The sequence below is a fragment of the Heliangelus exortis genome, chromosome 18, assembly GCF_036169615.1.
Source record: "Heliangelus exortis chromosome 18, bHelExo1.hap1, whole genome shotgun sequence".
Classification (NCBI taxonomy): Eukaryota; Metazoa; Chordata; class Aves; order Apodiformes; family Trochilidae; genus Heliangelus; species Heliangelus exortis.
The window spans coordinates 15,244,151-15,264,906 of record NC_092439.1 but is presented as its reverse complement, the minus strand read 5'-3'; the positions used below and the strand labels follow the sequence as shown (position 1 = coordinate 15,264,906).

The 20,756-nt window shown below is 43.5% G+C and overlaps 2 protein-coding genes across 8 annotated transcripts in view; one reads left to right on the top strand and one right to left on the bottom strand.

Annotated features, from left to right (window-relative positions):
• Nucleotides 1-20,756, bottom strand: part of LOC139804605 (mucin-5AC-like) — a 284,635-nt gene that overhangs the window by 174,140 nt on the left and 89,739 nt on the right. The window lies entirely within an intron of this gene.
• LRRC56 (leucine rich repeat containing 56) overlaps nt 11,293-20,756 on the top strand; it is a 46,407-nt gene continuing 36,943 nt past the window's right edge. For 4 of the 7 annotated variants that reach the window (XM_071761779.1, XM_071761775.1, XM_071761782.1 and 1 more), the window contains exon 1: nt 11,293-11,465. In XM_071761779.1, the coding sequence (XP_071617880.1) occupies nt 11,310-11,465 (156 nt within the window). In that variant the 5' untranslated portion in view covers nt 11,293-11,309. The remainder of the gene's footprint in view (nt 11,466-20,756) is intronic. The other 3 variants (XM_071761780.1, XM_071761777.1, XM_071761778.1) reach the window with 1 other exon arrangement.

Below are 20,756 nucleotides of genomic sequence, written 5' to 3'. Positions count from 1 at the left end.
AATTCCTAAATGTTAATAATGCAAGTGGCAACAGCAATTAGCTATTAATCAATAATATTAATTACTGACTGGGACGACTGGATGTTGCTTGTGACTGGGTAAAACCAGGAAGACAGAAGAGTCTTCTCTGCAAGGTAAGACCAGAAAGGAAAACCAACTCTATCTAGGCTTGGGTTTCACAGAAAGTTTTACCTGATGCCTGCTCATTTGGGTAGCACCAATATAACTAATCCAGACTAATTGGGTTTGTGGAGTTGCTGTGATTGTGAGATTTAAATCAGTCCCAACATCTCCAAATAGGTCCAGTGTATGCTAATTGTCAGTATTAAAATTTAAAATCTTTAAACATTTCTTGTCAAAATTTAAACATATCTAGTCTCTCCTACAAATCTTCACAAATGTAAAATGGGATCCTGGATAGAGATCACATTACCTCCCAGTTATTAATTTACATGTCTCCCTCTGACCTTAGATCAGCTCTGGGAATGGTGCCAGCATGATTACAGTAACTCAGAACTAGGCAGACATAAAGATTCTGTATTTACCTTCAAATTGTGCCAGATTTTTCTCTTGCTCAGTGACAGAAAGATGCATTTCTTCTTTGATTGCTTTCAAGTAGTTAAAGCTGGGTCAGCCATAACAAGATTATTTCTGGCAAAGGAAGAAGTGAACTATCATGCAGGTGTGTGCATCCATGATCCCCTTACTTCACAGATACCCTTCAGGAAACGTGTCACAAGAAGAGAGGGGGACTGAGACAAGGAGACTACACCTGCAAGATAAATGGCAGTGAGGAGTAAAATTCCAGGGGAAGATGCTTGGTTCAGTATTGTTTTCACTGAATCACCCTCCCCTTTGGGGCATGTCAAGGCGCATTGCCTGCCCTCCTGTGGCGATGGCCAGCTGGGCTGCAGTGACAGCAGCTGGAGCTGAGTGCACTCATCACCTTGGAAAATCATCCCCCTGGTGATTTTATCTGACATTATGTGACTGTCAGACCCTTAAGAGGGGAGTCAACACATTTCCTGACCTATGGCCTATGACAGCATTGCCCAAGTGCTCCAGTAAATGTTTTTGCATAGCAAACACTGATGCAATCCACCAGCAGCAGCTGCTCCCCAGCACGCTCACAAAGTGCAGCACATGTTGGACAGAGCAGAGAGGGAGTGGATGCAGGCAGGGCCCAGCCCCTTCTGAATGGCTCTCAGGATTCTGTGCCTTCCTTCCAGACCTCCTCCCTTCCTGCCCCCATGGGCTGCTCCCAGGAAAACAGTGGGTACCTCCTGGAAAAGCAGCTTTTCATGTGAGACCCATGGGGGGGTGATTGTATTCCTAGGTAACTGATTTATGAATCCTGTATCTAAAGTGTGAAAAATGTGGATTCCTCCTCAGTGAAAGTGAGAATGCTAAGAGCAATGTTCTGAATATTGGGATGAGTCTGAAAGAGCAGTTAATGCAAGTGCTCAAACAGGTGAATTTAATTTATGGACAGGCAAGTCTGGATGATTGAATTAACCTGATTTAATTAATTTACTGTTTCTCGGTGGAGCTGTGAAAACTGACTGCACTGGTCGTTAGTCCCTTGCTTTTAGAAATATACCATATTAAGGGGAAACAAACACTTTTGGTTTAGAGCGTGAAAGGGCTGTTAAGGTGCTCAGTTAAGGGGTTCTGCAGATGTACAGCAGCTCATTTAATAACAGGATGTTAATCCCATGTGCTAACCTGTCTGTGGCCTGGGTCTGCACCTGATACTGAAGGCACTGTGATTTTCTGATGTCCCAGAAAACTCCCCTCCCCCCAAAATAGTAAGGATTCATTATTGGTATCAGGGTTGAATAGTGAAGAAGGAGTATGATGATACTGTGGCAATATAAAAGCAGGAGATACTGAATGGGGAAAGAACAGCACATGACTGCTCACAGAACTGCAGCAACAGAGACGTTTGGTCACCTCATCAGCAGAAGCTGAGCCACACCTGCTGGAGTGTGACAGAATTCCTTCTGCTGTGTCTCTGCTCTCCTGACCACTGTTGCCTGGAAATGTAGCCTTTAATGTTTGCTCATTGTGTTGGTTTTTGATTGTTTTCTTGGTTGGTTGGTTTAATTTGGTTTTGTTTTTCTGTTTTTTGTTTATGCCTTTTTTTTTTTTAAATGCAAAATCATTCAGTGAAACCAGACTTTTTATACATCAGAAGTCATATTTTTCAGTCTCACCACTTGAGCCAATGCAGTGATTGCCTCAGGGAACCTATTCCCTGTCCATAAGCTAACCCCAGAGATGTGGAGTCACCTTTGTGCATGATGGTGTTAGTATTTAGTAGTTATCCCTCAGCCTGCAGAGGTTTAGATGCTGTTTGGCAGAGAGAAACCCTCACCCTGCCTCCTCTTGCTGCTTCAGCTGTGTGGTCACCTCCCACCCAAATCCCATGTGGGATTTCCTCTCCCATTCCCATCCTTAGCATGGTCCCCACCCTTGCTGTCCCCACTTTGCTCCTGCTGTTTACATTTTACCTGAGCAAAACCTTCTACACAGTCCCACACAGCACCCTGGTCTCCAAGCTGGTAAAACTTGGGTTTGATGGATGGACCACTTGGGGAATTAAGAACTGGCTTGATGGTCACCCCCAAAGAGTCAATGGGTCCATGTCCAAGTGGAGTCCTTCAAGGCTCAGTGTTGGGACCAGTCCTGTTTAACATTTAACATTGTCAGCAACATGGATGGGGGCACTGAGTGCACCCTCACCAAGTTTGCTGATGACCCCAAGCTGTGTGGTGTGGCTGACACGCTGGAGGGAAAGGATCCCATCTAGAGGGACCTGGACAGGATGGAGAGGTGGGCACATGGCAACCTCATGAAGTTCAACAAAGCCAAGGGCAAGGTCCTGCAGCTGGGTCAGGGCAATCCCAAGCACTGATCCAGGCTGGGCAGGGACTGGTGTGAGAGCAGCCCTGAGGAAAAGGACTTGGGGGTGCTGGGGGATGAGAAACTCAGCATGAGCTGTCAGTGTACACCTGCAGCCCAGAAAACCAAGGGGATCCTGGGCTGCATCAAGAGAAGTGTGGGCAGCAGGTCAGGGAGGGGATTGTCCCCCTCTGCTCTGCTGTCATGAGACCCCACCTGGAGTCCTGCATCCAGTTCTGGAGCCCCTTGTACAGGAGGGACATGGGTGTGCTGGAATGTGTCCAGACAAGGGCCATGAGGATGATCAGAGGGCTGGAGCAGCTCTGCTGTGAAGACAGAGTTGGGGTTGTTCAGTCTGCAGAGGAGAAGGCTCCAAGGAGACCTCATTGTGGCCTTCCAGTGTCTGAAGGGGCTACAAGAAAGCTGGGGAGGGACTTTTAGGATGTCAGGGAGTGATGGATTCAAACTGGAGGAGGGGAGATTTAGATTGGAAGTTAGGAAGAAGTTCTTCCCCATGAGGGTGGTGAGAGCCCCATCCATCCCTGGAAGTTTTTAAGGCCAGGCTGGATGGGGCTCTGAGCAACCTCAGCTGGTGGGAGGTGTCCCTGCCCATGGCAGGGGGGTGGAACTGGGTGAGCTGAAAGGTCCCTTCCAACCCTGACAATTCTGTGATTCCACATTTACAGTTTTCCCCCAGCCAGCATATGCTCTTTGCATTCAGGACACCCAAACTCGCCAGGGCAGCGAGCAGGCTGCGTCTCCCTCCCGATGTCCGCAGCCCCCTGAGGCAGTGCTGTCAGCCGGTCCCGGCAGGCAGGGCGGCTGAGAGGAGCGGAAGGGAATGGAAGGGAATGGAAGGGAAGGGCGGGACAAGGGGAGGAGCGGGGAGCGCTGGGGCTGAGCCCCGGCAGAGAGCGGTGGTGTTGCCGGGTGACGGGCAGCGGGAGGGCGGCCCAGGGCTCGGCATCCCCGGGTCTGCAGGTAGGAGCCCGGCTTCCCCCGCCGGCCGGGCCCCTGGCCGTGCTTCTGGGTGAAGGGAAGGAGGGAATAGCGGAGGTGGCAGCCCGGAGGTGGCAGCCCGGAGGTGGCTTGGTGTGTGCGGGAACTGTCACAAGGGGAGGTTTTGTCACTCCGCATTCGCACACGTTCGCTTCGGGGCCTTTCGAAGGCCTTTGTGGTGCCCTGGTTGGCTGGTGAGGGGCACAAGAGTTGGTGGGTGGAGGGGGAAGCACCCGAGGGTCCCACTTTATGTTGATAATCAACCTGCTAATACTGCGTTTAAATTTTACACTTTGGGAGAGGCCTGAAGAGAAAAATGCTGATGAATAAATAGTGCTGAGCAGGTTGTAGGAGCACACCCTTGGCTCCTCACCGCGGGCTGAGGGAGGGAAACCTCTGCTCGGGCACCTTCCCCCACTCCTCTTTCCGTGGCCTTGGGGTTTTTGCTCTGACGTTGCTCTCACCTTGTCTTCTGCAGGTGGTTTTTTTATATTTTTTCAGTTTTGTTTCCCCTCTCTTGAATCTGTTCCTGGCAGAGGCACATCCAGCTTCCCTGCTCAGCCTTGGGCAGAGTCAGGACCAGACCTGGAATCAGGGGAGCTCCCAGCAGCTCCTCACAGGAGCCATTCCTGTGTCCCTCTGCTTCCAGCAGCTCCTCACAGGAGCCTCCCCTATGGACCCTGGCTTCCAAAACACCACTGGTGAGATGGCGGCTGTGCCCCTGCAGCCATGGAGGACCCCGGGGGGTGGGGAAAATGTGGATTTGTAGCCCCTGAAGTGTCTCAGGGGGGCAGAGGTGAAGCTGCAGCCTGTGCAGGGTTGCAGAGAGGGTCAGCTGTGTGTGTGCATCCCTGGCTGGAGGAGCCCGTGCCAGGGGAGGTGACTTCCCACAGTATACCTTTTATCTCAAGGGTGCTCGCTCAAACCTGGTCTGGGTTTGTACCAAAGATTTTCTTGTCAGGGATCACTGCTTTGGATGGTGGCACAGTTTGAACTCAGCTCTGTGCATGAGGGTAATACAAAGTCCACAAAGCTTCCAAGAACTTTCTCCAAAGGGTTGTGTGGGACATAGATGCCAAGGCTCACCTGCCACGGTCATGGCAGCTGTAGAGTAGGATTTACATATGATACTAAAGTGTTGCGGCGAGCCTTCTCTCGGGGACACGGCTCTTCTCCGGAGCTCTCTTGCCATCCCTCTCCTCAGGCGTCTTCCTCCCTTGTCTGATTCTGCTTCTGGGAGCCTGCCTTTTATTTTGCCCTTCAGCCCCGCCCATTTCCGGCTGGGGCAGGCCCTAATTATTGGGCACAGCTGGGCCTAAGCTCCCAGTTCATTATCGGCGACACCTGAGGACTTGTGGTTCTCTCTACACTAAAGGACAGTCAGGAACTCGTGTAGCTTGTAAAACCATAAATGAGGAAGGTGTCAGCATTTAGCACTGGCCTGGCAATTAAACAACATTCTCTGTTAACCCCTGCCCATTTCTCTGTGGAGAAAGGAGAGAGAAAAAGGGAGAGAGACTAACAGGTTGGAAACTAAACTACCCAACTTCATTGAAACAGTAGTGATGAAAAGGAAAATAATGAAATATATACAAATATATATATATATATATATACACATATAAAGCCACTGTCATGCTGCCCCCCAGTGATGCTCATGATACCAGAAAGGTTGCAGGGCAGGTCCTGGAAAACTTCTGGACTCAACTCCTTGACTCAGCTGCAGGTGGCAGCTGGATGCAGGAATGCACAGATTCAGGAATTCATGGATCAGGATCAAAGGCAGAAGAACTGATGGAGCCCTCCCTGGACACCAGCCATGGATGAAGAGAGCAAGACTCTTGTAATCCCCCAGATTTATACCTATTATGACGCGTATGGGATGAAATGCTTTGATCAGTTTTGATCACCTGTCCAGTCCACTGTTCCCCTCAGGAGGGTCACTGCTCTGACCCCTTTACTCTCTTTCAGAGTAGAAAATGTTCTGCAGTATAGTGACCTTGGTTCTTCATGCCATTCTCTAGCTGTAACTGTAAACATCAAGTGGTGTCAGTCTTAAAAGCAGACACTGACTGAAAAACAGTTATTTTCAGCAAGTGCTATTTAAAAGAGACCTGACTGAAAAGTAAAATTACTAGGAAGAAAACTGGTTCTGTCCTGGCTCAAACCAGGAGGCAAATCAGTATGCTTGCTTTATGTGCACATTTGGGTTCTTGAACCAAGGCCTCAGACTGGCTGAACAGTTAAACAAAACCATCATTGTAAGCATTCAGGTTTGATGCTTACCCTATCATTGAAGTCAGTGACTTTTAAACTATGTTTAAGGGGATATCGATATCTTAATATTTCAGAATTCTCATAAAAGCTTTTTTTCTTTCATGAGGCATGCAAGTGGAGTATTTAAGAATGCTCTTTATATTGTTTATATGATTTCTTGATATTAAAGTAGTATTACTGAAGTAATTCTACATGCTTAACAAAACCAGATTAAAACGGTAATTTAGTCTAATGAAAAAGAAAGATTCACATTAATGTCAGCTCAGATGTTTTATTTTTCAACATTTTAGATGTTGCACCTGCTAAAATAGAGTGGTTTATTGCAGGATGTTTTATGTTGCATAAATGTAGCAGGAACTGATTTTGCCATTAAAGCTGGATTACTGTAATAGTAGTTTCCTAATGACTTCATAGTAAATTCCAGCTTCCCAAATAGCTATTTTCCAGAAGAGGTTATCTGTAGTGCAGTTGAGCAAAACTCTACTTAAAAGGGCACTCATCATTCCCTTAGGACATACACACCAAACCTTTTGTCAAATCCTTAGTAACACAGGATTGCTTTTTTTAATTCTCTGAAAGTGGTAACAGCATGGGCACTACTGTAATTTTTGATCCTGGATTAAACAAATCGAAATTACATGATACAGGGCAAGAGAAATGGAAGTTTTCGGTGCAAACTTCCTGTCTTGAGGGACAGATAGCACAATGATTCCCAAATGGTTTTTTCTAGAGAATTTTTAGGCTGGTGACATACAGATAAGGGTGTGCAGATTGCAGTACCCTACTTGAAGTGGCATTCCTCCCAGTACAGTGGAGATTTTTGAAGGTATGGGCAACCACAGAGCAGGAGAAGATGCTAGTTGAGAGGGTGGCCTGTGGGAGTAGTTTAATTTTGTATGGAATGGTATTATTGTCCTGGTTTGGGCCAGGATAGAATTAATTTTCTGTCTTGTAATTTTGCTTTCAGAGGTATATGTCTTTCCTAGAGTAAACCTAGATGGTTTATTATTGTTTGGGTGGTGTTTTTGTTTGTTTGTTTGTTTCGGGGGGTTTTTTTGTTTTGTTTTTTGTTTTGTTTTTTGTTTTTTTGAATGGTATCCTAATTGCTTGGACAAGCTCTCTGTAGGTAGTTTCTTGAGGGCTGCATTAGACATTATCATGACTAGCTGCACAATCCAAGGCTCCTTCCCCAGACTTAAAAAGCAAAAATTAATACAGAGACACTTCTGGCAATTGCTGTGTTTGAAATGTGTTTTAATATATATTTAATGAAGAGTATACAATCCCACCATTGACTCTTGGATTAATCTTGTATCAGGAAAATCAAATACTGGAGTTTTACCAGTTTGTTGGACCCTCAGAATATCAAGTAACTAGTCTGTCAATTTCTTTCTAGCAAGTAACAGTTTTCTGCAGGGATTTCAAGCAACATATTGTTCTAAGGATCACTTAATTTTAATAATTATTAGCTGTATTATTCTATATACATGTAAAACATCGGGAAGTGTTTAATGAACTTTCAGAAGATGGCTAAGAATTTAATAGCTCACACTCACTTTCAGAAGGAGAGTGGCAGCAGTTGAGAAAATTGTCAGATTAACTGTTCATAGAATTCAAAATCTTCAATTTCATTGCTCCGGTCATTGATTTCTCTTGCTCTCCCTGCTTATTTGCTTCTGGTTACTAGACTAGATCTATGACACACATCATGCAAAAAATAATCCATTGATATATTTCATTATTTTATTCTTCTCAGTGTTGACATGCAGGACACAACTCAATTTTTTCCAGATGTTTCTCTTTCCCTGACACTCATCCACTGCAGGTTTGTGTTAGGTGCAGTCAGCTTCCATCATTCTTGGTCCCACAAAGTCTTGCAGGAATGATCTGCATTACAATTCAAAGTATATCTCCAACAAATATCAAACACAGCCATCTTCTCATGACTTCTCACACTTCCATAATGGCAATGAAGTAATTCCAGTCCCTGTAAACTGTCCCATGGAGGCCAATTAGGGTCAGTGGCTGCATTTTGGTGCATTTGACAGAGCCATAGATTTCTCATTTGCTTTTTATCTTTTTAAATGAGTGGCTGAGGTGGCTTTACTGGAATGATTTTATCTGTTTCAGAAAGTCAGGTGGGCCTGATGAAAATCAGTGATTTGACTCCTACAGGGATACAAGTGTTGTGCCAGGCCCCTTTCTCACTGCTACACAGATTTCAGAGCTTTATGGATTTTTATTTGGGATGGGTACCTCACCACTATGATGCCTGCCCTCTTAGCTTCTCTATATTCCTCATTTTGAGTATGTTACTCTGATCCATGATAAGGAAAGAATTCTTTCCTCTCTGGAGAAAGTTTTGAAGTGATAGAAGCACCTAAAAAAACGAGTTTTGTTTGCTGACAGTAACTCACTTTGATACCAGACAATTTGTCATGAAAATACTTTTCTTCTCACTAACCTGATGTTGCAATGATTACAATCAGCAAATCAATAGGAGGAAGCACAGAACTGGAAGTGTTTCTTCAGATGTGAAGCTAACAAATGGATCTCCCTGTGTCATCGTTTGAAGAGGAGGACCTGAAGCAGGAGGGCTTTGGGAACGCAAAGGGAGGGATCAATTCCCTCCCATTCCCTGCCGTCCTCTGTAAGGATCGGGAAAGCCAGCAGCTCCCCCCTCTGTTCTTCCCACTCCCTGCTGGCTCTGATCCTGTCCTTTGCCACCGGCTCACTACCTCTGTCTGGTTTTATATGTATATATTTCTATTATTTGTTACTTTATCCCTTATGTTATTCCCTTTCAGCTTCCAACTTAAAGTCTTGGGTCTTGGGGTGGTGGTGGAATAGAGAGGAATTCTGTCCTTAGGTTTGTGGTGAGCCCTGACACCCTGTCAGACTGTAAAGAAGTGCTGTGTCAGCAAATATTGCAGAGAAGTACACTCTGAAATGTGATAGTGATAGACTGAATAAAGCAGAACACTCATCTGTTTTATACAACTGTATTTATACAAGTGTTTACAGCCCAAATCTACACAATTCTGCTTTTATCTGATTGGTTTGCACTCACACATCTTTGATTTCTGTCTCTGGGTCCACTTGGCTCCATATGGGAGTTATACAGTTATTATCTCTAGCTAAGAACTGTCCTTGCTTGAATTACAGCTTGCAGATAATCCAACACAAGTCTTGTGCCACAGACAAAATATTCCAGTATTTATATGGCAGACATTCTAATCCAAGTCACTTCTTGACCAAAATAATTCTTCTTAGGAAAAGAAAGACAACATCACAAGACCCTCATATCACGTAAGATTCTTGAATTTCCTTGGCTTGCTGTTGGCTGTTGCAACTCAGTGTAGTGCCTACATCATACTGACTTGCTCTAAAGAAAGTAGAGTGGAAAAACCCTGAAAAAATCTAGAATTCTTTGGAAAAAGGAACAGATAATACAAATGTATGGGTCATAGTTTTCCTTCCAAGAATTAGACACAGAGTATTTTTGAGATTGCTTTTCCTTCTTAATGGTTAGAAGTATGAAAGCTGTCCTAGTAGTACTGTGGGCACACTGAGGTTTTAGAAGCTGCAAATGTCATTGTTAATTCACTTTGTGGTGTTTCTGTTCTAAGCTGTAAGACTGAAATGAGTAATGTGTCTCTAAAGGATTGGTTCTTGGATGTATTTTTAATCATTAGTTGTGACTCAGATGTGGCACATTTCAGAAGTCAGCTTCTGCTCTAGGAGTGTTTGCCAGATAGAGGTGATCTGGGAAAAATAGTTTTTTGCTTTCTGTGGGTTACCTTTCCCCTGATAAGTGTATGAAGGCACGCCTACAAGTGTGAGGTTTTGGTTCCTCTCTTCCTAATGCTAGGAGATCCTGCAGGGAGAGGATAATGCTAATTTTTAAATTCTTCTTCTTCGAATCAGGACTGCTCTTTTTTTCTTGCAGTGCTGAGTCTTCTGAATTTCTTTTCCTAGGGTGCAGATTAAGACTTTTGACTGAATATGATAGTCAGAGGAAGAATTCCTTTTGGTGTAAACCTCTCTCACCTACTAACTCCCTCAAGTAGAGATCTGAGCAGTCAGAACTGCTTCTGTTTTATCTAACAGAAATAACTTCTGTATTTAACTGTTTGTTACTATGGGGGAGATGAAGGGTGGCAATTCTCAGATCTTGCCCACCACTGAAGCCTTGTCATCCAGTTATGATTAGATTATTTAATTACTTTTCCAGCACTAATAGTGCTTCACCATGGAGGAGAAGAGGGGAAAACTGCAAGTGTCACTTCAGGAGAGCAAGAAGGCTTTTCTCTGGTTTAGCCTTCTGTTACAGCACTGTTTCCAGCTGTGGTGGTCCTTGCTGTCAAGTAGTAGTAACTAGTTGTATGAGTCATAGTAATGCTTGTACCATCCAGGTACAACCAATTGCTTTTTGACTCTAAGAGGTGTTCATCTGCTTCTCATATTTCAAAGTTAATTGTTAATATTTCTGCAAAAGGAATAGCTTTGGGAATTGAAGAATGGACATTTTTAAAGTGCTTTGTAGTGAAACTTGGGATTTCATTCCTCACTGGAACCACACAGTTTTACTCAAATTGCCTTTTAGTTCAGAACTAGGATTCAGTAGGCATGGGCAGTCAGTAATAGTGCAGATAAATTTAATTTAGGACACCAGATACAGACTGCTGCTGTCCATGCTGCCTACAGGACAGAGAAAGAGAAATGGTGACATGTGTCAGGACCAAGACTTGCAGCCTGGAGCCTGGCAGGGTATTGCTGTTTGCATTTCTCAAGAGGGGGTGGGTAGGTCAAGAGGCTCATGTGGATAGGAAGATCATTGGCTACAGGTAAACTTTCTGTAAGACTGCAAGTCAGAGTTTGCTGTAAAACTTACACTCAAAGTTGCATAAGATGGGGGGGTAGGGAGGTCTTGAGGGTGAAGAAAAGGAGGAGTGTTTGTTCCATGATGCCTTGTTTTGGGTTCTATGTGATTAGAGAAACCTGTGTATCCACAGACACTTGCTGCTGATTTGCAATGAGAGTCAAACCAGATTTTGCTAAAGGGAAAAAATAATTATGTGTGAAAAAATTAGACCTTTTATTATCCTTTATGTTCAAGGTGTATTGAGATGGAACTGAAGTGGAACCCTGGAAGAGTTTCTCGTCTGACCTCAGCTGCAGTCCAGGTGACTGACTTGAGTTGGCAAGGCAACCTAAATCCCAGTCCACTGGTTAAAGATGATGGAGAGCTGCTTATGGATGAATACCTTTCCCCTAGGAAATTGGTGAGTACACATCCAACTTTTTAATGAAGCTGAAGTAGCAAGCTGGCATATACAGAGCTGTATTAACTAAACCTCCCAGCCGCTCTTGTTATGATTACACATTATTGCATATCTGACACTGAGATTTCTGCATAAAGTAGATTCTGGCTTATAGAAATTTGTGAAATACTTGCCCTCCTTTCACCTTGTTTTATGTAGAAAATATTCCCAGCATGAATGATGCTGTCCTTATTGCCAGCTTTCTTGAAGCAGCATGAAAAAAAGTATGGGTAGCATAATTATAAATTAAATAGATCTTATTAATGCCATCTGAAGTACCTTGAATCTTAGCATTAGAAAAAGCTTTGTACATTAACCTTGTTCTGCAGATTGGAAATGTAACTTTACAAGCACAACTATTTCTGAATTAATAAAACTCTCTGTCCTGCTAAGAAGCAATTCTGTAAGTACATTCTCTATATATGAAAGTGTGTGGCATTTCAAACCACATTTGAAAGCTGTGTTTCTTTTTGATCAGAGGAAATGATTTGGATGTACAGCTTGGTGAAAGAGAGCCACATTCTGAAATGTCATGTAAAGGAATATTTCATTGCATATTGTGCTTTAGATGCTCAGGATTAATTAAGGGTGAAATCCTTTGGGATGAACAGGAGCTAAGAAAACAACCTCATTTATCCCTGCTAAAGGAAGTTGGAGCAGAAGTTAAGGGAAGAAGCTGCAGCTTTCTGTGTTTCAGAGCTGGACAGAAATCAGTGCAAGACAGATGAGCTCAAGGCTGTGGTTGGGATGCTTTCAGCAGGCAGGGTGGTGGTTGTGGTGCCCACAATCAATCCCCTGCACCTCTGCTGTGCTGATGGAGGGACAGTGGCTTCTCAGGGGGCACCCTAACCACACCCTGACCAGTCACAGTTCCGACTGAGCAGTGTGGTTTAGACAGCAAGTTGTTCTCAGAACTACTCTTCCCTTAGCAGCTCAGTCTTTTAGCATGTAGGAAGTATCTGGATTTCTCTTTCTGCAGAGCTTTCCTGAGAATAATTGATATATGGTCTTACATGATCTGTGCCATTCACTTTCCTTTGGCTCTTATGAGCTTCTGAAAATGTCTTGTTCTTTTTTTTCCAAATATGGCACAAAGTGTGACCAGCTTGATGTGTTTGTGGCTTACAAGAATCTGTATAAATCCAAGGGGAAGCTCTCAGGTTAGTCTGTTTTCTTGGGGCATGAACCAAACAGACCCACTAGAGTAACCAAAACAGCTGCACTCTGACTTCAGAAAACTCTGAATTGCACCCTTAGGAAGTTTTTTCCTTGCCATGAAATTTTCTTTCTGAAGCTCTGCTGCTTTTAGTTTAGATTAAATTGTAAACAGAAAAGTATATGTAAGGCATTGTTACCCACATCCCTTTAGGTTGTAGTTCAGTATTTTGTAGCATTTTAAAAAAATACAGACTAGAAGTTAAATTTTCCCACAATTCCAGGGTAGTTTTTAAAGTGGGAAAATTCCCTTTGTTATTCAAGTGTAACCCTCCTGAACTTAATCAAGTCTTGCCTCTCTTGAGATTGTGTCTATTAACATTTACAAGAAATTCCATTTCAAAGACACTTAGAGATAGATGCATACTACTGATGTTTCTGGACAGTTATTTCCTGGTCCTGGAACCTGACATTTTGTTGGCTTAGCTGGGATACTTCCTGCTGAGAGGGGAAATTCTATGACATTGTCAGGAAATATTAACAGTGTTTATAGCTTGTTTTAATAACACATCCAATCTGTCCATGGAAACAACTGTTTCCATAAATTTACTTACTCTAGGTCTAAAAATAGAGACACTGTGCAAACACTTAATCCAAAACAAATTTTCACATGCCTGTTTTCTAAGGAACAGCATGCCATTAATAACCAGATAGATTGTTTTGCTTAAATCAATACACTTGCAATATGTTCTTGATTGGCTTTCAGTTGTGAGTATTTTAGGAGCTACTGACTGTGTTCACTGAAGTGCTCTGAGAAGGGAAACTAACAGATTTTTAAAATACATGCTCATTAAAATAAAGCTTATTTAGTGATTATTTTATAATTTTATTACTTTATTTACTGATTATTTTATTATTTTGTTATTCTTATTTTACTGATTCTTTAATTTAAAGCTTATTTTATTGATTCTTTCCTTTTCCTTTTCCTTTTCCTTTTCCTTTTCCTTTTCCTTTTCCTTTTCCTTTTCCTTTTCCTTTTCCTTTTCCTCTTCCTTTTCCTTTTCCTTTTCCTTTTCCTTTTCCTTTTCCTTTTCCTTTTCCTTTTCCTTCTCCTTCTCCTTCTCCTTCTCCTTCTCCTTCTCCTTCTCCTTCTCCTTCTCCTTCTCCTTCTCCTTCTCCTTTTTTTTCTCTTTTTTCCTGTTTTTGCCTTGGTAGTACACAAGAGAACAACTACAAAGCCATTGCTCCTTTGCCCATTCTCTTCCTCTCCAGGCAAAGCCTCCCTTTACCTCACTTCAATCTTCATCTCACTCACTACAGGGTTTGTGGTCTTCTGTGGCCTTGTTTCAGCATAATGTTTAATTTGAAATCCTGTCTGATCCCATATTTGCATTATGGTTTTCACCTCTGTAGTTTCTGCTTGCTGCCATCATTCTTGGTGTGATGTTGTGTGATGCCTTTTTATATTTGAATACTTTTCATTCAGACTACAGGTCAAAAGATTTTGATGCAAGGGTTGGTATGTTCTTTTTATTCTTTTTTCTGGACTCCATGTCAGAGCACTCCATAGGTGTTCTTGCTTTTCCACTTGTCCCTCTCCTGTTAATATTTCTGGCTCGCTGCTCTGCCTGCTCTGTTCTTATGTGGTGGTGTCAGCTGTTGTAGAATATCAGGGTGAGCAAATTCCTTATTCTCCCTTTGTTCTGAAAACTGGCTACTACTGGGCAATACATTGCTATTAATTTTTATGAGGACTGTGCAAAGATTTCTCATTGTGTGGAGGAACTAAAACTAAGGACTGCACCTGTCTTGAATCAGATTTTTACTTTATTCTATTAACCCCCATCCTCTTTGCATCATTTGCAGAGTTTCTTTTTCCTGATTTCCACAAAAAGTGTTCCACTTCTCAGAATGAACTTATTTACAAGGCCAAGTGTCTTCCAGATAATGTCACATTCTCAAGACTATCACATTTGTGTGTGATCTTTAGAGAAGAAAGAAGGATGATTCTTGTTTTGCTGTTTATTGATCCTACTCCAATTAATGGTGTTTTCCTAACTCAGGAACGTGTGTTTGGGAGTGGTATTTAGTTTTGGCACCTGAGAGCATACGGTGTATTTCATATGGTATGCATTCATCCTCAGGGGGTGAATAAAATCCTGGGGGGTCCTGGAACTCCAGACTGGATTCCTGATGAAATGGCTCTGACTCAGCAGAAAGTTTTCCTCTGAGTTATAAGCTAAATGGAATTGAGAAAAAATGGAGAGCAAGGAGGACAGTGCAAAATCTTGATAAATTAAGTGGAGACTAGGGGATAGAAGTAACTGACTGAATTTGGATCTGCTGAGTCCTTCATTAGAGTTGTACAATCATTTAAATAATAAGAATTAAAAAAAAAAAGTTTTGAAGGGGCCTCTGGAGGTCTTCCAGTTCACTCTTCTGCTCAGAGCACTGCTACTTGCAAACTTAGATCAGATTGCTCAAGGTGTAGCAAGTTGTAGTAAACATAATACTGTGAACAGGAAAAAAACACAAAGTTTATTTAGTTTCAGAGCTTTCTTTTTATGTGTTCTTATCCTAACACTAATGCCCTTATTACACTGAAGATCTGCAGCTCTTGTGAGTGTTCATCTTGCTACTGAGGCATCAGATGTTTTACATTCAGATTGTCACATCAGAAATCTTTATATGCATACACACATGTATATTATGTATGTTAAAAACAGATTTGCATACATTAATAGCTGCTTAGCTAATAGAAAAATAGAAAAATAGAAAATAGCAGTCTTCAGTTTTGCATGGTCAGTGTCACAACACTGAGCAATTATTGTAGATAGTTATTATGGACCTAGTTGTTTGATGCCAAAAAGAAATAATACTGGGGCGTTAGTTTTTTATATCTATGTGAGAGAAAGAACATCCTTAAAAAAAAAAGAGGAAAGCAAAAATTGATGTAAGAATATCTGCTGTCTTGTCCATCTGCATGTAAATTCTGCATGTGGTTAAAGTTTGTTTCCTCCTACAGAAATGATGCAGGCTCTGGGAGATCAGCAACCCTCCTATGTATTTTCTGGTGCCCCACTTGAAGTTTCTGATAGGAGATCTTCCAGCATCTTGCAATGTGAGACCCTTAATATCCCTTTAAAAGGAGAATGTGTCAGTTCTGTGAATCCCATAAAGGGTGAGGGGGAAGCTGAACTGGAGATGGCACAATGAGACAGAGACCTATCCATGTACATCTCTTGGCATGACTTGGAGGCTTCAGTACAAGAATAAAAGACATTTTTACTAATGCAACCACTGCCACTTAAATTTCATAATTACTGCTCTCTAATCTACACTTTTCATACAGATTAAGAGGATCTCAGTGTGAATGCCTTGCTAATCTCTTCATCTGAGCTGAAAGAAGAATGTATATGCAGCAAGTAGTGAAATACAGCTAAAATATTGTAATTAAGGACATTGGCAGCATGCAGCCATTTTAAAAGGAAGATTGCACAAGAAAGTTATGTTCCTTTCCACTGAAAATTCCCTTTCCTGTGTGAGCTGCTGTAGGTTACCCTGCTCTGGCAGGGAGGGTTGGACCAGATGGTCTTTCAAGGTCCCTTCCAACCCATAACTTTCTATGATCCTATGAATGGATGTGAATGTAGTGTTTGCATACAGGTGTGTTATTAAAAAAAAATAATCTCACTACTTAGGAATTCATATCTTAGCCAAATTAACCATGATCAGCAAAATGCACAGCTGGGAAGCTTCTGTGGCAATACACCCTGTGGTAACTTATTATTCAGGTCCCACAAGAACAAAGTCCAACCACAAAGGGTTGGGTGCAAATAGAAGGTTGAATTTGGTGAACAGCAAATAGCAAAAGCATTATGAAGTGACCTGGTGAAGATTTGGCAAGTCTGCTGAGGGAGAGAGGGATAGAGAGATAATGGTATCACCACCTGAGCATCCCATGGTGTCCCAGTGACTCTTCTGCCTGGAGTGGCAGTGAAGGATGAAGGCATTGGTGTTCCTTATATGCTTCCAGGGCTTCCCATTGCTCCCATGGTAGATTCAAACTTTAGGAATGGTTCTTCTTCCACATTTCTCACCCCATTGTAAGCACACTGGAGGCTGCTGTCTGGAGTGGCCCTTACCTAGCCCAGAGGCCAGTTACCCAGGAGAGACACCTCACTGCCAGCTTTATCTGGGTGAGTTTTTCAGTCACTGTGCTTATCAGGAGGCTGTTGTTCAACTTGCAAGTTTCTTGTTTGAGACAAAAGCCTGACTGGAACCTCACAGCTCCTCTGGCAGCTGCATGCAGCATGCTCCTCACTAACACATCTGCTTTTCTTAGAGTATGTGAACAGAATAGAGAACAGGGAATAAATCAGTTGTGTACAGCAGCTTTTATTGAACAGATATTATTAGCCAATTAAGGATTTTACAGAAAACTGCAAGTGGGACTTGAATTGGACTTCCCAGCATCCCCAAGTGACTGTTCTGCCAATTGTGAAGCTCTGTAAGAACTGAAGTGTTTATCTTTTGAATTTTTTTACATTTCATTTCACATTTCAATTTTTTACATTTATTGGCTCTACTTTTCTGCCAGAGAAAAAAGCTTTCTAAGGTAGAGCATGCTCTCCAGCTAGATGTTGGCCATTTTCACAGAATCACAGAATCATTGAGGCTGGAAAGGAGCTCTGAGATCATCCAGCCCATCCCTGACCCAACCCCAGCCCATGCCCAGCCCATGGCACTCAGTGCCACATCAGCTTTTCCTTAAACACCTCCAGGGATGGGGACTCCCCCACTGCCCTGGGCACTCCATCCCAATCCCTGATCCCCCTCTCCCTGAGGAAGTGCTGTCTGACACCCAACCTAAACCTCCCCTGGGGCAGCTTCAGGCCACGTCCTCTCCTCCTGTCACTCATTGCCTGGGAGAAGAGCCCAGACCCCCCCTGAGTACAACCTCCCTGCAGGAGTTGTGGGGAGTGATCAGGTCCCCCCTGAGGACAGGGGGAGGATGAGATCCCAGTTCCTGCTGGCCACACCATTCCTGATACAAGCCAGGACCCCACTGGCTTCCCCGGAAGAGGGAACCTTGGAAGAGGAGAGAATATAACTGTATGCATCTTCTGTGCCTGGATTTTGAAAGAGAACAAAGAGCAGAACTGTGAAAGGAGTTTGTCCAGAAACAGCAGGGAGGAGGCCGATGTGCAGGGAACTCACAGACAGCAAAGTGAAAGGGAAGGACTCCTGGTGGTGCTGGTGCCTTCTGCTGCTCTGCTGGCAAAGTGCATGCCCTAAGCCCAATGCTGGTGAGACATCTCCCTATTCTCATGGTGTAGGCTCCTAGCACTATTTTGATGAGGGGTGTGGTTATTTTTCAGAAGCAGCTTCCTTTAATGTCAGTAAGCTTGTGTCCAGCAATCCAGGTGCACAGCTGCATGCCAGGATGTCAGGTAGTTCTTGTTTCTCATGTATTCTTGTGCTTTTTGACAGGCTCTGAAATCTGCTGAAAAGGATTACAGCAAGATGTGTCCTGCAGTGAGGGATCATGTGTTTACTTGGAGGGACAAAGTAGTGTGTAGCTGGCAGGCTTGCTGCCTTTGCAGGAGGAAAACTATTTTTGTGGGGGCTGCATCTGGGGCTAGAATCTGAATTTCTGTATGCCACTGGGGAGGTACTGCCATGGTTTTCATCCTAGACCTTCATTTCTCATACTCTAGTGGGGAGACATGAAAGTCTAGAAGCTTTCTTAGGCTCAGCCTGCTTAAAAACACAATTTAAAAAAATAAGATTAAAAATAATTTTAAACACAGTGTTTTAAAGACAATTCAGAAGCAGCTGAAAAAATTGATCAATTCTGTTTCTTAAGAGTCCAAGTCAAGACTTTACAAACTGAGGCAGTTTTCCAAAAAGGAGTGCTCAGCCTTTTCCAGAAACAGTGCCTATTTAAGCTGTCATCTCAGTTACACTCAGCCTGTGCCTGGCCCTTTGTAAGGGGGTCTGGAACCACGAGAGTGAATGATCTTGCAGTCACTTGTGTGCAATACAGATTTTACTTGTTGAGCAGCAGTGTTGCAACTGCTGTTTTCCCTGCAAAATGAAGTGGCTGTTTCCTATGGCTATTTCTTCTTTCCAAAACTCATAAACAGATGTAATCCTACACATTCCCTTCTAATTACTACTTCTGCCCTTATTAAACAAAGTAAAACCTTTCTAATAATAAGAAAGCTTTTCTCCTGTACATGGAGGTTCTTGATTGAGTTCTGCCTTATCTTAAGGGCAAAAGGCAGATGACAATACTTTTCATATTTGAGGAAGAGACACTGATGCCAGGGTCAGCCACTTCTTTGAAACAGACTTTTTGAGCCCCACATCCTAACTCTTTTGACACAGAAAACTAAAAAAATTAACAGTTGTATCACTATGCATAGCATGAGCTCCTTCAGGCAGTTTTTGCAAGACAAAAGTCTTGTTTCTCATCTCTCAAGGAGCATTTCAGACTCCTCTATGAACCACTACAGTTCCCTCCTGGTCTGTTTTGTTGAATTCTTGCATGGGAGGATCCACTAAGCACCCAAAACTGATTGAAAGGAGGTGGTGGCACATACAGACTGGATGAGGGAAGCTGGGGAAAAAGGAGCTGGGTCATATTAGAAAATAACAAGGGGTGAGAGCAATCGTAACGTGAGATGGCTTCAGCTGCTTGAGGAATTGCAGCCTGGTATCTTAAGACTTCACAGCCTTGCTGTATTTTTCACTGCCTGTCCTAGAGCTTCCCCCTCTCTCTGTGTGTAGCTCCTGCTTGTTTCTGTCATCCTGCTTAACTCTGAAAAGGCAAGGTCTCCATGTATGTATCAGCACAGACTTCAGGATATTAGGAAAGATCCTCCGTTCATACATAAAACCTCTTCTCTGAGGAGCAATTTTACATTGAGCACCATGGGCAGGAACACCAGGGTTGGTCCATTTGGGTCACTTCAGCCATCCTCTGCTCCCATTGTGTGTCCCCAGAACAGGTCCATGTCCATTAAACTCAGAGTGAAATCACTGCTCTGATATCCATGTCTGTGCAGAAAGGGGATCAGGGTGGGATTCCACAAAGCAAGCTCAATCTCCTGAACTGCCAGTGCTGCTTTCATTCCCAAAATCATGAGAAAGAACCTTATCTCTAATACTATTCTATCATTCACACCCAGGACTGGTTAACCAGTTCCTTGCTTCCATTTAAAGTGGCAGTGCTCAAAAATGTCACTGCCCATGTTCAAAGGGTCAGGGGCTTTTTGTTGTCGTAGAGTCACAGAATCTGCTGAGTTGGAAGGGACCCATCAGGATCATCAAGTCCAAGTCCTGTCCCTGTGTAGGGCACCTGAAGAATCACACCACGTGCCTGAGAGCATCATCCAAACACTTCTTGAACTCAGGCTGGTTTGGTGCTGTGACCACTTCCCTGGGGATCTTCTTCCGTTGCTCAGTCACCCTCTGGGTGAAGAACCTTTTCCTAATATCTGGCCTAAACTTCCCCCAGCACATCTTCCTACCATTCCCTCAGGTCCTATCATTGATCACCAGAGAAAAGAAGTCAGTGCCTGCTCCTCCTCATTCCCCAGTGAGGAAGAACTGAGCTGTTATGGGGTCTCCCCTCAGTCTTCTCTTCTCCAGGCTGAACAGATCCCGTGCCTTTTGCTGCTCCTCCTGTGGCTTTGCCTCTAAACCCTTCACCAACCTCCTCTGGACACTCCAGTAGCTCTTTTGTTCTTTCTGCACTGTGGCACCCAAAGCTGCTCAGAACTCAGGATGGGGCTGGGGCAGTGCAGAGTTGAAGTGGGACAATCATCTCCCTGGCCCTGCTGGCACTGCCTTGCTTGGTGCACCCCAGGACTAGGTTGTCCCTCCTGGCTGCCATGGCACACTGTTGGCACTTGTTCAACTTCCCATCAAACCAGAACCCCCAGATCCCTTTCTGCAGGGCAGTCTCCAGCCTCTGGCTGCCCAGGGTCTATGAATATCCAGGGTTACCACGTCCCATGTGCAGGATCCAGCACTTCTCTGTGTTCAGCTTCACACCATTGGCAGTTGCCCAGAACTCTGCTCTGTCTG